The 15,380-nt window shown below is 44.0% G+C and overlaps 1 protein-coding gene across 1 annotated transcript; it reads right to left on the reverse strand.

Annotated features, from left to right (window-relative positions):
- Nucleotides 1–12,265: 12,265 nt before the first annotated feature.
- Nucleotides 12,266–14,939, reverse strand: OTUD1 (OTU deubiquitinase 1). Its single transcript, XM_074574472.1, has one exon. The coding sequence runs from the start codon at nucleotides 14,819–14,821 to the stop codon at nucleotides 13,490–13,492; it is 1,332 nt and encodes a 443-aa protein (XP_074430573.1). The 5' UTR covers nucleotides 14,822–14,939; the 3' UTR covers nucleotides 12,266–13,489.
- Nucleotides 14,940–15,380: the final 441 nt, after the last annotated feature.

The raw sequence follows: 15,380 nt of genomic DNA on the forward strand, positions 1-15,380 counted from the left end.
TTTACATCCAAACATTACAAGAAGCACACTGTCATATAGCTTTTAACAAATTCATGACCTTTAAGAACGACACGATGCATATGGCATTAAAAGCACACTGTTCAGTAAAAGTCTATTGCATTCTTTCGTTAGCATACCATTGAAAATAACTTCAAAAATGTTTTCCATGTAGATTCCAATTTTTGTTGAAATTAACATTGTAGTTAAAAATAGTTCACCACATCAGGTTTTTTCTCTGTGCGTTGTAAAGCTAAACTTTGATTCTCCTCCTCTCTATCAGCAACAGTAGGTGCTCTTGGTGTGTTTATAATAGGTGTGCTGGGTGTGTTTAGGAATTCTGGCACCAATAGTGCTCTCCACATCAGCCAAAACCACATCTACTCATAAGGTTAGAAAGTGCACACCCACATACCAATATCTTTGCAAACCAAGCAATGTAACACCTTGGATTGTTAGTGCTTTTAATCTTTGTCATTAAGAGAGGTTTCTAATCCTCTAGTAATGCTCCCTTCAAACTGTAATATAATCTGTTAATCTCTTTAAGAAGCCACTGAATTCCTCCATCATAAGCATCTGTTTGTAGTGACATACGTAACAAATTAAGATGGTGTCTCTTTTCAAGATTGGTAAACTTTTTTGGCATACTAACTGAAAGCAATGAAAAAGGAAGGTAATGAAGTTTACCCAAAAGCACACTTAGCTCACATGGGCTTTTTCAATTGAGCCAGATTTCTGCTTGACTAAAACCTGTGAGCAACTACAAAGAGTAATGAAACACGAGACACATCACAAACAACACAACTATTATTCTCATTCCCATTATTTAGGTGTCTGATTCATTTATTTACAGGTTCAGCACTGTAAGGAACAAGAGTTCTGAACATTGGAGAATTAAGCACAAATTATTATTACAGTGATACACAGCCATATGCGTGACACTTATTTACCAATTTTTCTGCAGGCTTGAAATAGCACAGCATCACGGTATTTCAGTATATATCTGTACTGGTAGAACTGAAAGCCAAAGGTATGCAGTGCAACTCACTTCTCCCTTTCTATTTTTAACGGCATTTATGTTGAAGACTATTTATGCACCTACTGCTTGAGAGAAGAACATATGAGGGTAATGCTGTTTTCCTGCAAAATTGTTTATCCAGTTATGTAAGATAAAAAAGACTCCGTCTCATCTGTCAGTGGAATATAACATGCCGAGGTTTTTAATCTCCTTATGGTTTTTTAAAGGCATCGAAGAGACGCTACAATAAACATCACAGAAGTTTAGGGTCAAAAAGCTTTGTGAACATGTTTCTATCCCTAGTCATGTTTGGGATAGTGATAAAATCTTTCATACGGCAAATTAAAACAAATTAGTGATATGAAATAGCCTGAGAGAAGGGAACTTATTTTGCAAATTCTTATTAATCAAAGAGCTGGCACGGTGCTCTGCCTTGGCCAAAGTACAAACATCATTACTGGTCCTACCAGGGCTGTACATACAAAGAAACGGATGGCGAGTCTCTGTCTTTTTGAGAGTTGTGAACTTCACTGAAACAAATGTGGTTTTAGCGATAACTATATTAAATTTGTATTTTTTTTTTAATGGAAATTGTGTCAGACATCATTCTGTTCAAATGCAAGACTAGCATTACAATGTTACGCTCATTAAGGGATTTTAATTGTTAGGTATTTGAACATAAGGTACTTCTTTTGGCTTTTATAAAGACTGTTTTTATCAGAACAGCTAATAACTGGATCTATTGTGTGAGTTTTCTGTTTGATCTGCAAACACTTGCAAATGCATGAGTAAATGCTATGTTTCTCTCCTACTAAAATGTTGAGAATAAATGTTATATTTCAGTATATAAATAGACATATGCACATGTACCTACTCCAAAACAAATGCAAAGCAAGTTTGCCAGAAAAGGGATACAGCCTAAAGGAAAACAGCAGAAGGAGCCAAACAGAATGGAAAACTAGAAATGTCAAATGTTTCAATTGCATCTATCATGAATTAGCAATTTACAAGTACAGAAAAATAGGGGAAAATAAAGTGCGTGTATCAAATCTACCATGACTCATAGCAACCCTATTGTACTTTCTGCTGGTTATAAAGCCTGGTAGTTGTAGCTCATGGCACACTAATGCTGTGAGAAAGTTGTTCCTTCCATCTCTGATATGCAGAAGTTGAGCAAGAGCAGCTGCGCAACTTGTCACAGCCATGGGCCACCGATGAAGCTGTGGGTAAAGCTGTGCTATTGCAGGGATTTTAACTTACAGTTCCCAGTCAGGGTGACAGTTTTATAGGGTGCAATGTCGAATACAAGATGACCCAAGCATAGAAGAATTTGCAGTCTAACACAGCTATTAAAAAACACAAAATAATATGGGCCTCACAAAACACCATGTTTCCAGAAGGTGGAGAGGTAGCAGGTATGGTCGCCTGTCAGACCTCGTGTTTCCAGGAAGCGATAGAATCATAGAATGGTTTGGGTTGGAAGGGACCTTGAAGGTCATCTAGTTCCAACCCCCCTACCATGCGCAGGGACACCTCCCACTAGACCAGGCTGCTCAAAGCCCCATCCAGCCTGGCCTTGAACACTTCCAGGGATGGGGCATCCACAGCTTCCCTGGGCAACCTGTTCCAGTGCCTCACCACCCTCAGAGTGAAAAATTTCTTCCTGATACCTAATCTAAATCTACCATTTTCTAGTTTGATGACGTTACCCCTTGTCCTTTCGCTACATGCCCTTGTAAAAATCCCCTCTCCAGCTTTCTCGTAGGCCCCCTTCAGATACTGGAAGGCTGCTATAAGGTCTCCCCAGAGCCTTCTCTACTCCAGGCTGAACAACCCCAACTCTCTCAGCCTGTCTTCATAGGAGAGGTGCTCCAGCCCTCTGACCATCTTCGTGGCCCTCCTCTGGACCTCTCCAACAGGTCCATGTCCTTCTTGTGCTGAGGGCTCCAGAACTGGTCGCAGTACTCCTGGTGGGGTCTCACCAGAGTAGTGGGGTAGAATCACCTCCCTTGACCTGCTGGCCATACTTCTTTTGATGCAGCCCAGGATGCAATTGGCTTTCTGGGCTGCTAGTGCACACTGACGGCTCATGTTGAGCTTCTTGTCCACCAGCACCCTCAAGTCCTTCTCCTCAGGGTTGCTCTCAAGCCATTCTCTGCCCAACCTGTATTTGTGCCTGAGATTGCCATGACCCATGTGTAGGACCTTGCACTTGGCCTGGTTGAACTTCATGAAGTTCACATGGTCCCACCTCTCCAGCCTGTCAAGGTCCCTCTGTATGGCATCCCTTCCCTCCAGTGTGTCGACCGTGCCACAAAGCTTGGTGTCATCGGAAAACTTGCTGAGGGTGCACTCAACCTTCCCCATCTGCAATAACTAGAGGCAAAGGCTGTTCTTTCGGGAAGGCGACAAAGTTCAGGGTTTTGCTGCAATGAGCTGGCCCAACAGCCCAGCAGCAAAAAGCCCAAATAAGCTCCATTCTCAATTCTTTTTTTTTTCCCTAAGAAATTAAATCTGGAAATTTACAATAAAGTACATAAGAACAAGAAATATGAGATTTTATAACATCCTATTCATGTAATATTTCCTGTTCAGAATTCCCTTACTGTTTATCAAACTTAACACAGCTATAAGCACTTATTTAAAAAAGCTATAAAGGTGAAATTAATACTTCTTTACAAACTTACTTTTCACAGCTGTGTGCTTGAATTACACCATAAAGTTTGTGAAATTGAAAAAAACACATAAATCAACTCTTCTCAGATGTAAAATTTCTAAAATATCTTTTGGGCTTGACTCCCAAGAGCCAAGATCTCTATTCATATTTAATCTCTGGGTGGGAAAAGGTAATGTTTTGCAAAAAATGTGACAAGCATTTTTTACGCCAAGGAAATGAAGGCAAAGTCGTAAGTGAAATGCAAAACCCACAGGTCAGGCCACGGAAAGGCAAGGCTTCCTCACATGCTATGCTTCAATCTCGGAGACAGACACATCACTTTCCTTTTTGTTGGCACAGTCCTGACCCTCTCTTCTGAGTGTTTAGCAAATGCATAAGCATGCATTCAATATAAGGAATATTTAGCAAGAATACGGGTCTCTGAAAAAGGCTTTCAGTCTGAAATTATTCTTTCCAAGTGTTAGTCTTTTTAGCAGTGAGAGGATAGAAATCCATTCCTAATCTTTTTGGTGTGGATACAAATATTTTTGTCTATTTGTTTTGCTGCATTTTTCTTTCCTCATCTACAATCACTACAGATATCTGCATGAAAAGGGGATCTATATGTAAAATCTGGCCTCCTATCACAGCTTCACTTAACAAAAAAAAGAAGTCTGGGAGTTAAAATGTTCATGTCAAGAACTAACTGGGGGGTGGGGGGTGGGAGATGGGGTGGGGGTGTGTTCCTGATTTTAAGCAGTCATGTAACCTTCTCTACCATAAGATGCTATTTTCCTCCCCTTTCTAGCTTTGATAGTATTGACTGTCACTGGAAACAATACCCAACATTTCCTCCCTATGCTATGGGAATAAAAACTTGAAGTTTATGAGGGGATTAAATACATAATGGTGGTAGTAAATAGACTGAAACAAATATCCGAGCACCAGATAAATCTGGATCCAGGCTTGAATTTGTTAGAAAACCTGATTGCATTCCACTGAAGATCTCTATGTGATCAAACGTCTGTAGCACTTTCAGAGCTGTAAAATGCTTCCATGGCTAGCAATAAAGTCCTAGTGATATATTTATAGTCTGTAGGAAAAAAAAAGTAAGTATAACTGGCTTGGCACAGATTTCAAGATTTTTATCTGAGAGATTTTAAGGGAGTAGTGACAGAAGGTTGATTCCATGTTGCAGTGGTGTATAATCTCTTTTTCCTCACACCTCATAGCAGACAGGAGTGATATAAAACACTGTTAAGAGACAAATGAGATAACGCTGGAGCACAAGTTTCCCTATACAGCGACAGTACCTGCTTCTTGTCTACCTCCTCCATCAATATCAAGTGACAAAAAGAGATTTGATATAGCTGCTGGCTGGTGAGAGCTCAATCCAGGGAGGGCTGAGATAAAGCTCAAAGGCTTGAGGAAGCACCAAAAGTCTTAGCAGAGATTAACTCAATCCCTTGACTGAAGTAGAGCATCTACTATTACCTACTCGGTCTCACAAGCTAGGAGCCTAGTCGGCAGATGATTTGCAGTAGATGTTAAGGCTGAGGTCACTGCCAAGGTTCACGTTGTATAACCTGTCTCTCCAGGATGATGGATACCATGGTTCCTTTCAAATATAGCCTACCTGGAGCAGTTTCTGTCTTTTGTCACCTGGGGAAGAGTCTAGTGCAATACATCATGTGTGCTTCCAGATAACAACAACAACAAAAAAAAAACACCAAAAACCACCAGATTTTTCTCCGGTATTTACTCTGTTGTTATTTACTTACCAAATAATGTCAGGGAAATTAGAGTTTCAAAGAGGAATTCAAGGAGTGGTGTTGACACACAGGGCTCAGGGCTTGTTGACTCCGCTCCTTCTCCAAGCTGTCCCATCCCAGCCACTGAGCCAGCAGACACCGGGCTGGGATGTCACCTCCCGGAGAACACGCACCTGACTGCTCCCAGAGGGGGACAGTCAGCCCTAGAGAACCTGCGTGAAACCAGCCCAAAGAAATCTGAGGTCACCCAGGACTCACAGCTTCAAGTGGGAGCGTACAAATAATATCCAGTGTGGCACATAACCCGCATCTGTTATGTGGCATCCTAGTCTAGTCATGCACCTCTGCCAAGCTTTTAGTTGAAATTATGGAGGCTTTTGTGATAGGTATATAAACCTAAGTGTCACTGAGCTTTTGGACACTGGCTAACGCAGTTGGTGTTGGGGGTGTTAACCAGAAAAAGTTAATGTATGGGCAAACGAGAGCTACTCAGTTCAGGAATCATATTGCCCCCTCAATTCCACACACTGGGCCTGACAAGGTTAAAGAAAAATGTTATCCTATGCGTTATTGTCACTTAACTGATAATTTGAAGGACTCCTGGAAGCAAATATAGCAGGAAATTTGTTGTGACAATGACATACAGGACAGAGTGGTTAGGGAATTATTGCAATGCTGTCCTGTTTTATGCAACATTTTGTTGTAAAAGGTGACGTTCTTTTGGTTTTTTTGTTGAAACAATTTCAGTGTGACAATAAAGTGTTTTGAAGAACGTATGTACTAAGGTATCCCAACAGCCTCCTTTGCAAGAACATATTTAGTGAAGCTTTCCACAATAACTATTTCTCACCAAAAGATTCTCTGATTTACCTAACAGAACCCAGATATGTCCTATTTGTCCATTTTGCAACATGTTTGTCTCTGGCCAGAGTTATACAAAACTCTTCTACAAGGACAGGAAACTGACTACACAAATGCTATCAAATACATAATCAAATACTGAATTTTTTACTGTTTGCTAGCATTTCTAAAAATTTCACGTGTTACAGGCCTCTTCAGGGCAATTGCTGTAAAACACTAGCTGAAAAATGGAAATCTACTGGCAATCACATTCACGCGAATGTTTTAAATGAATTTTTGTAAATATATCCAAAAGGACAGATACCTAATTGAGAAAACATCCATAAATATTTACTTCCTGATAAGTCAGATAAGCTGCATGCCAAAAAAAAACCGAAATGGAGATGAAGTTTTCAGATATCGGCAAAGCGTGTGCTGTCTGTAATACTGCTTCTCACCGGAGTCCCAGTGGGATTGCAGCTTTGTTGTGCTAAATGATCTACAGTATAATAGGCCGTCATTTTGCCAAGGAAATTCCTTATTCACCACTTTTATGGGTATAAATCTGAAGTGAAAGGTCTTATTTTACATGTATTCAACTTACCAGTTCAGGAAGGATGCAGGCCGCACACACAAACATTCCTTACCTAAAGCTAGAGGTATTTTTTCACCAGATACTAGGCATGGCGGGGAAAAAATGAAATACACAATTACTTCCTGGCTCCTAACAGCAGAACATTAGCTTCCTATTTAATCTACTAATATTAGTCTCTTGTGTCTCCTTTCTCAGTTTAGCAAAAATGTAACATGTTGTGAGATAACATTGATTATTTCTTTATTATTAAGAAATAATAAACACAAGGGCACTAAAGCTTTTCGAATCAGCAGTCACAACGCTGATCTATAAGCTGACATAACCATCTCTCACAGCAAAACAAGTCCTTTCACAACTGCTTTATTTTGGGCAACACCTTTCCCTCCTACATAAGCAGCAAAACAGCTGTCAACTCCTAACTCATTCAAACGTCTGATTTAATCGGGTTTTGGTTTACAGCATAACTAGTTTCCAAGGTTAAACTTGAACAAGCAAATAACTGACAATCAACAAAAATTAAAATGAAAAGGCATTAAAAGATTGTGGGTAGGGTTTCCAGGAGTAATAGGAATTGTGTTGGTAATTAATGAGACAATAATTTTGTCATCACTCCTACCATAAGCCACAAAAGGCAAGGTCAGTCCCTGTGAGTAACCTAATGCAGCGGAGCTAAGGTTTGGTAGGAAAGCAAACAAGTCATGTAAACACGTTAGTTAATTGCTTAATTGCTTAGGCAATGCTCAATCTTTAAGTCATATGGAAGACAGACAATTTAGATTTAAATGCGCTGTATTATTTATTTACAGAAGGACTACATTTTGACCACGGGATCTCTCTAAAAAAATATCAAAAGAAGCTCAGTTGGAGTTCCAAAGATCATGTTATTACTAAAAGCAGCCATCTAAACTTGAGTACAGCATCAGCTGTGGGAAGAAGCATTGCCCTTAGCCATATTAGGTTAAATTGACAGAGCTTACTAAATTCCAAATCCCACCCAGAGATCTGAAACCATGGGGTTTTTTGTCCAGAAACATTGGTTAGTTGAACAGCTGAAAAATGAAGTTTTACGCTCAGCAAAAAATAGACGGTATGTGCAGGAAAAATGCTGGACCCTTGTACCTGTGAAAATAATACGGTCTAGATAATGAAATTATGGATTAATTAAAAAAAAAAAGGTATTTCAAGCATTATTGGAGTCTCAAAAAGCTGCTAACATGTGATTTATGTGATTTTTAAAATTATATTTGTCCTTGCAGACCATTTTGATGTTCAACCACACTTTTACTCATTGATATTCAGCAACAAAACTTCACCGGCAAGAAAAATGTTGCGTCGTTGTCTGTGAAATTCTGTTCAGTTTCTTCCATAAAGGAGTGTTGCATCCCCTCTTTCATTTTCAGCCTCCCAAAAGCTTGGCAGGATGAGAACTTCCTCACTAAATACCCATGAGCAGCAACAGGGAGCCTGATCCATGCTCTCATGGGCCCACTGCCCATCACAGCCAGTCGGGATGTCCCCGAGCTTGGGATGTGGGAGACCATAGGATGGAAGACGACCTGGGCGCCTCCACAACCACCTCCTGGCTCCAGCTTTCCCCCAAGCTACCCTCCCCTCCCACAATAGTCTTCTTCACTGCAGACGCCAGTCTTTACAGAGCTTAAGTGTGCTCCAGCGCTGAAGGCTCAAACGCTATTAACCATATCTCATGGGAAGGACACAACAGCTTATGTCCTTTCCTTATTTCCTTCCAGTAAAAACTGTAGGAAATAAAACACGCATTAAAAGCACAACGGTGTAAAAATGCACACTAAAAATGCAGGAAATGCCAAATTTAAGATCACGCAGGAAAGATTAGTTCTGTGCGCGTACATGCATAATGCTACTACAATTGCACGCTCCCATTTTCTCCAGAGACGCCTGATCTTAGTCAGTAATTAGGACAAATGTATGAGGAGACGGAATAAAAACCACTCATACAACAGAAACCTGGAACTTGTCAGTGGTTTATTTCTATCAGTCTGAATACCATGAATGGGTTTCCTTGTATAAAAAAAGATTGTAAACACTAACTCTGGAAAAAAAATGACTGAAGTATTTTACTGCATTGCTATATTTACTGCATTGCTATATATTACTGCATTGCTATATCTTTCTATCCATTAATAGTATAAACTTGCATTTAAAAAAGACATAAATTTAAACTGAACAAGAAATATGAAAACTGCTTTTTTTCCCAACTGAAATGCACGTGTACATGTTATAAATCAGCCTGTATATTACTAAAAAGTTCAAAGTTGAAATTTTTCTGCTTCTTTACACAAGTCCTGATGACTACAGAATTGCCTTTGGCAGAGCCGATGCCCTTTCAAACGGTTACTCACAACCTTTCTGCATGCTGCACACTTTTAAATAACCATGCCATTCAGAAATGGGACAATCTTTTTAACAACAAAGCTGAGGGGTTTTTTCATTTTGCACCTTTTTGCACCAACATCCTAGGAACGCTTATCAATGCATATCAATAAACTGTTAAATATGTATGAAAGAATATAAGCAAAAACTAAGCAAAAAAATAGTTAATGCCAGGTACTTGTCTCTGTTGTGAGGTACCTGTCATCATTTTCTGCTTGGACTCAGGAGCCATGTACAGGCGCACTGACAAACCACTAAATCAAAATGAGAATTTTAACCTCAAAAATCCTACCAACTAATTCCAACATAATAAAAGCAAAAGCAGACAGAAGAAATGTTTGGATGCACATGGTTTTGTACATGTACAAGGAGTACTGAAATACACCTTTATTTACAAGTGACATTAATGTAACAGATTTATCTTGTGCACATGTAATGTACCAGCCAAGTACAACAGGACACGTAAAGCCAGTAGCTGCCATGAGGCAACTTTTATGCATCCTAAGTAAGTTACTAAGCACAAAGAGTCATCCACGGAACTTTCTGAAAAGAAAATCATTGACTGAGATGAAGAGCACTGACACTTACACAAATCTTCCCTTTCCCACTTGCCCGCAACGCTTATTTTGGGATGCACCCATTGCACCTACAGACCAATTCAGCTTTTGCAAACCTCGCTATGTGTAGAGTCTGTTCCATACACGTGAAAATTCTAACGTGTCCATTGCAAGTTCAGTGACAGAATGACATAGTCTTGGCAACCTAAGAAACTCCTGAAATGAAGCACCCAACATGTCATCTAATTCACAGCTGTATCGTAAAATTCAAGCGAAGATGGCACTGCAAAGGTTTGTGTTGATGAGGAGTCTGTGGGAGCAGACTTCAGTTCCCATTCGCTCAGTTGAGAAAGCACTTTCTACCTGCCTTAAGGGACCACACAACCAAATACCGAAAATCAAGCTCTCCTTCTCTTACTGCAAATAATAAAGAGTCTGTTGACCAAGGTCCCCAGACAGGTCTAAGGATTAGCTGGGTTATGAAAGTGATTAGCCAAGGTTAAAATAATCAGGTACTAAAATGATGAGCAAGGACAACATTTGCCCTTCCCTCATTGCTGGAATTGTTGAACAGGGAACAGTAAGGAAAAACTTGCATCTACTCGTGCTTTTGCTGGAGGCAAGGGACAATGGTACAAGCAGTTTTGTAAAGCTTTGTCCATTTTAGGATCACTGCCTCTATAAAACTACTCTATAAAACTGCCTCTGCTGCTACCCAGGCAAGACACCGCTAGCTTGCATCTGAACTCAGTGTCTCAGCTGCACTTTAAAAAAACAGAGCTATAAAAAAGGTTTTTACTTTCCATGTGCCTGAAATGTCTGACATTTTTGTCATTTCCTTTTAGAACAGACACAGTATGTAACGCAAGCTGCAGAAACAAGTACCTTGTTGCATGCTTCAGCCATACATTCTCAATGTCTTTGCAAACTAGTTCAACAAGTAACCTAGTTTTTTTCAAATTCCTTAAAGTTATCTGCACGCCTCTGTGACTCATGAAGTAGGATCAAAAATCCTGAGGAACCCCGTGGGAACTTGTCCCAGGGTTCTGTGCTGTTCATTTTTAACACTACTTTTGTGTTGCTATTTTAATATAATCTATATCTCACAGAGTGAACAATATGCAATACAAATCCTTGCCTTAGTTTACTTTATGGGTGTTTCTAAGGTTTGTGCCACAGGACACAAAGAAAAATTGTAATCACAATTCATAATATAGCCCCAAACGGTAATATTAAAAGACCTAAATGAAATGGGTATTTTTTTAAAGTGTGGGACATTGACCACTTTGAATGACTTCATCATATCCAACCCAAAACCTGAGCAGTTTGGATACAAAGGTTTTAATCAGTCAAGCACATCTCTGGTACTTAGTGATGCTGTATTAGTATTTTTGTGCCTGAGTAGCCGTTTTCCTCATTAACTATCTCTGTCCCCCATGAACACATCCGTATCTGCATCTTTGCCTTGCTCTCACCTCAGAACTCAGCTTTCCAGAGATTCAGTGAAGTTAAGCAGTAGTGGACTAGCAAGACTGGTTTTTTCCACCATCATTTGACCTTTAAAGAAAAAGCATGATTGTGCCTGAAGAAAATGGGGAAACATAGCCTGCATTTACCAATATTTGGGAAGTAACATACTAGATTTATTGAAATCTACTCTTTGCATCACATAAAACAGTACCAGCTGCAGCTCTTTATCGTAAGTGCGCTCAATTAAGACTGCTGTATTTCAGCTATTCAGTCCATTTTTAATCCTAGTTTTAACCCAGTACCCTTCTGTCATTTAAGGATGGCCTTCTAGTATTTTTAGAGATCAGGGGTGGATTTGTAAATGCACGCACGCACAGTTTAACAACTTGCAAGGCATTTCCATCTTGTAAAGGGAGCAGAAAGCTGTATTTCCTTATGACATTCCCTCTATTCAAGTAACAAGAGGGTTGCCAAGGTATCACTGGTGACTGGGCAAACCTAAAACCATTTTGGGACTGGCTGCAGAACGAGGATTCCCAGTTCCTGAAGTCCAAGCCCAAGTGTGCACGGCCCAGCAGCCAGCTGGCTGATCACAACCACTGATCTTACCAGCCCAAGCACCGTGCTTGGGAACCCCTCTACTTGTAAGGCATATTAATACACCAAAATGTTTCTCATTGGCAAAGAGATACGCTAGTATCTCCTTAAGTTACAAAAGAATTACAGATACTGTCTTCAAATGCTCCCATTTCTTCCACATATTCACAGACATCAGAATCATCAGTGGTTCAGAATTGCACAGTACCATGCCCCTTCTTCCCGCCTCTGAATTGGCGAAACCTTCATTGGGGAAACTAAGGCAGAAAAGCTAAATAAAGGGTTTTGGGAACCCACTTGCAGTTCTTCACCACACCAGGAATGCAAAAGGTGGGAAAAGAAGAGCACGAGTAAAATTATACTCTTTATTCATTCCATTTTAGCTGTGAATATTCCTATTATACAAATACAGTATAAATTCCAAAATCACAATATATTACAAAATAAAAAAGTACAAACTGCATTACTTAATAAATATATCTAACAAGTTAATCAGAAAGTAGAAGAGACAGAATTCAGATTGGAAACATTTAAATGTTTGACCCAGCAAACCATACAAACCTCAATTTAAATACTTTTTTTTTTTCCTTTTAAACCATAATGTAGAACACCATTCCTGATTTATTAGAAAAAAAACATCAAGCGAATAAAATGTTGTGATCAGATAACGATTTGTTGGTGCAACACCAGTGCAAAAAAAAGAAGCAGGGCTTATACAAAAGACACCATAACCCCAGAAACGAGAATACAAACACCGAGGTGCAGCCAAGGCAATTATTGCCAAAGCAGGAGACTATTATCTAGTCACAACATTCTATTGCAAGTTAATGTTCTGTTATTACAGATAAATAATATAAATGGAGCAGAGGGTGAGCCAGCCAGGCAACAAGAAGCCAGTTTACTCAAAACAGTAATGAAATACAGAAGAGTCAATTGCTCCCTGTACTGTTCACGTGTAGCTGCATTCCAACTGGCTCAAAGGACCTGTTCTGTGCTCCAGGCAGAGAAAGCAACTGTTCTGAAAAGCCGTCTTTTCATACTTTGCTGCACTTTTACAAAAACCATTGTTTTAGTTTTGCAAGAAAACACCCACGATGCTTTCATCAATTAGGGAGGTTCAGTTTGACATCAACTTCATTTGGTAAAAATATAAGGTTTATGGGTAAAAAACACAGCAAAAAATAGCTGTTACATCATAAGCCTTATTTACAAAAACTGTTTACAAACGTTTTTGGCCATACAGCTGAAAGCCAGATACTAATGTAAGATGTAGAAGATGGAGGTAACAGTTTAAAAATATTGTGCAAAAAATACATTCTTATAGAAAAGAGAGAAGACAGTGGGGAGGGGAGACACAAGCATACACGGAAAATCTGCTTGCAAATAATCCGAGGCTACGTTTTTACAACAGAATACTACAGACATATTCGCATTTATCCCCCCAAATCTACAAGTCCTTCGCAGTCTGGGGTGCTGCTGCTTCATTAAGGATTAAGGCATCACCATCACAGCCAGCACACCTTCTGTCTGTCTCGGTCCCTGCAGCAAAGCTCCCAGCCTGCGGCCCAGGAGGTCTCAGGAGCAGGCATTCTGCTCAATGTACATCTTGGACAAGGACACCGCCATGGACTTGGCCAGCTCCTCATCCCGTCTGCGCTGTACCTGAGTCTGTCTGCACCAGGCCTCATACTCCGGGTTGGGGTACACGCAGTCCAGCACAGCATCGTAGTGCCCATTGCTAAGCCAGCTCAGCCAGATACTGGGCCGCGTCGGGTCCTCGGGCCCCAGGTAGTGAACCATGGTGGAAACGGTGGGGCTCTCGGGCCGGCCGCCCGTGGTGAGGTGGATGTTCACGTTCAGCATCTGCCCCATGGCCAGCAGCTCCGGGTAGCCGGCCCAGGCCCCGTCCTGGGCGGCGCCGATGAGGAACTCTCCCACGTCGCCCTCGATGATGGGGTTGAAGTGGTCCAGGTGGTCGGCGATGTAGTGGACGGTCTGCTCGCGGAGCTCGCCGTGCAGCCGCTGGTCCCCGTACACCGCCTTGCAGACGGCGCGGTAGAGGCAGTTCCCGTCGGGGATGATGTGGAAGCGGAACCGGCCCTTCTGCCGCAGGTACTTGTCCTGCTTCTCCACCTCGGCCAGGTACAGCGCCAGCTTCTCGCTGCGCTCCGGCCTGCCGCCCGGCCCCCTGCGCACACCGGCACCCCCGGCGCCCTCCTCCTCCTCCTCCTCCCCGACGGCCGGGGGGCTGCCGGCGGGCTGCGCCTGGCTGACGCTCCTCTCGGCGGGGCGACAGCCGGGGACCAGCCCGGGCTGGCCGCCGGCGGCCGCCGCCTGCAGCGCCTGGCAGTGCTCGCTGAGGCGCAGGCTGCGGTTGCTGGGCTCTTCGGCGGGCGGCGGCGGGGCGGCGGCCGGGCCGTCCCCCCCGGCCTGCCGCATGCTCTCCAGGATGCCCTCCAGCCAGGCGCGGCTGCGCGGCGAGGCCGGCACCAGCTCGCCGGGGGCCTCGGCTCGCTGCACGATGCGGATGGGCACGATCCGCTCCAGCGGCCGCCGCCGGCTGACGGTGACCTGGGCGCAGGAGCTGTACTGCGGGCCGCCCGCCGGCCGCCCGCCGGGCCCCGCCGCGGGGCCGCTGGGCATCACCTCCAGGCAGGAGGAGAAGGCGGGCATGGTGGCGGCGCTGCTGCTGCTGCTTCCCCCCCCGGGAACGAAGCCGGCCTTTGCGGGGCTCTCGGCGGATGGGCTGGGGCCCGCGGCGTCGGCGGCGCTCGGTGCCTCCGCGGAGGGGGGTCCCGGCGACAGGGAGACCTTGAAGACACCGGCGGCGCTCGGCGGGGCGGCTGTGGCGGCGGCGGCCGTCCCACCCGCCGGGTAGTGGGTGATCACGGAGCTGTAGAGCTGCATCCTCGGCTCCCCGCGGGCGGCGCTTTATAGGAGGCGCCGGGGCGGGGAGCGGCGGCGGGGGCCGCGCTGGGGCTGCAGAAGCGGATGAGCCGCCCGGGTAAAAATAAACAAGGGCATCACCCACCTGCCCCCCCCCGATCTCCCCCCCCTTCCCCCGCCGCCGCCCCGCCCCTGCGCGCCCCGCTGCCGGCCGGGCCCCGCGGCGGCGGCAATTCCGACTGCGCCACCAGCGCCCCCGGCCCGGCCCGGCCCCCCCGCCGCGCTCCGGCCCTTCTGGAAGCTGCTGGAGGCCGGGGGCGGGGGCGGGGACAGGGCCGGGGGGCGGGGCCGGGGCCGGGCCCAGGCCGTGTTTACCTCAGGGCCGAGGCACGTTGGAATGTGCGGGGAGGGGGGCGGGGCCGCTGACGTCAAACATCTTGGCTCCGCCCCGCCCGGCCCCTGGCGGAAGGGGATGGCGGCGCGGGGCGGTTCGTCCCTGAGCGGCGGCGGGACTGAGGGGGCAGGGGGCTGGGGTGTGTGCGCTGCCGTGTCCTCCGGGGGATCCGGGCCTCAGAGCGGG

Source organism: Larus michahellis, chromosome 2, assembly GCF_964199755.1.
Source record: "Larus michahellis chromosome 2, bLarMic1.1, whole genome shotgun sequence".
In the NCBI taxonomy this organism is placed as follows: Eukaryota; Metazoa; Chordata; class Aves; order Charadriiformes; family Laridae; genus Larus; species Larus michahellis.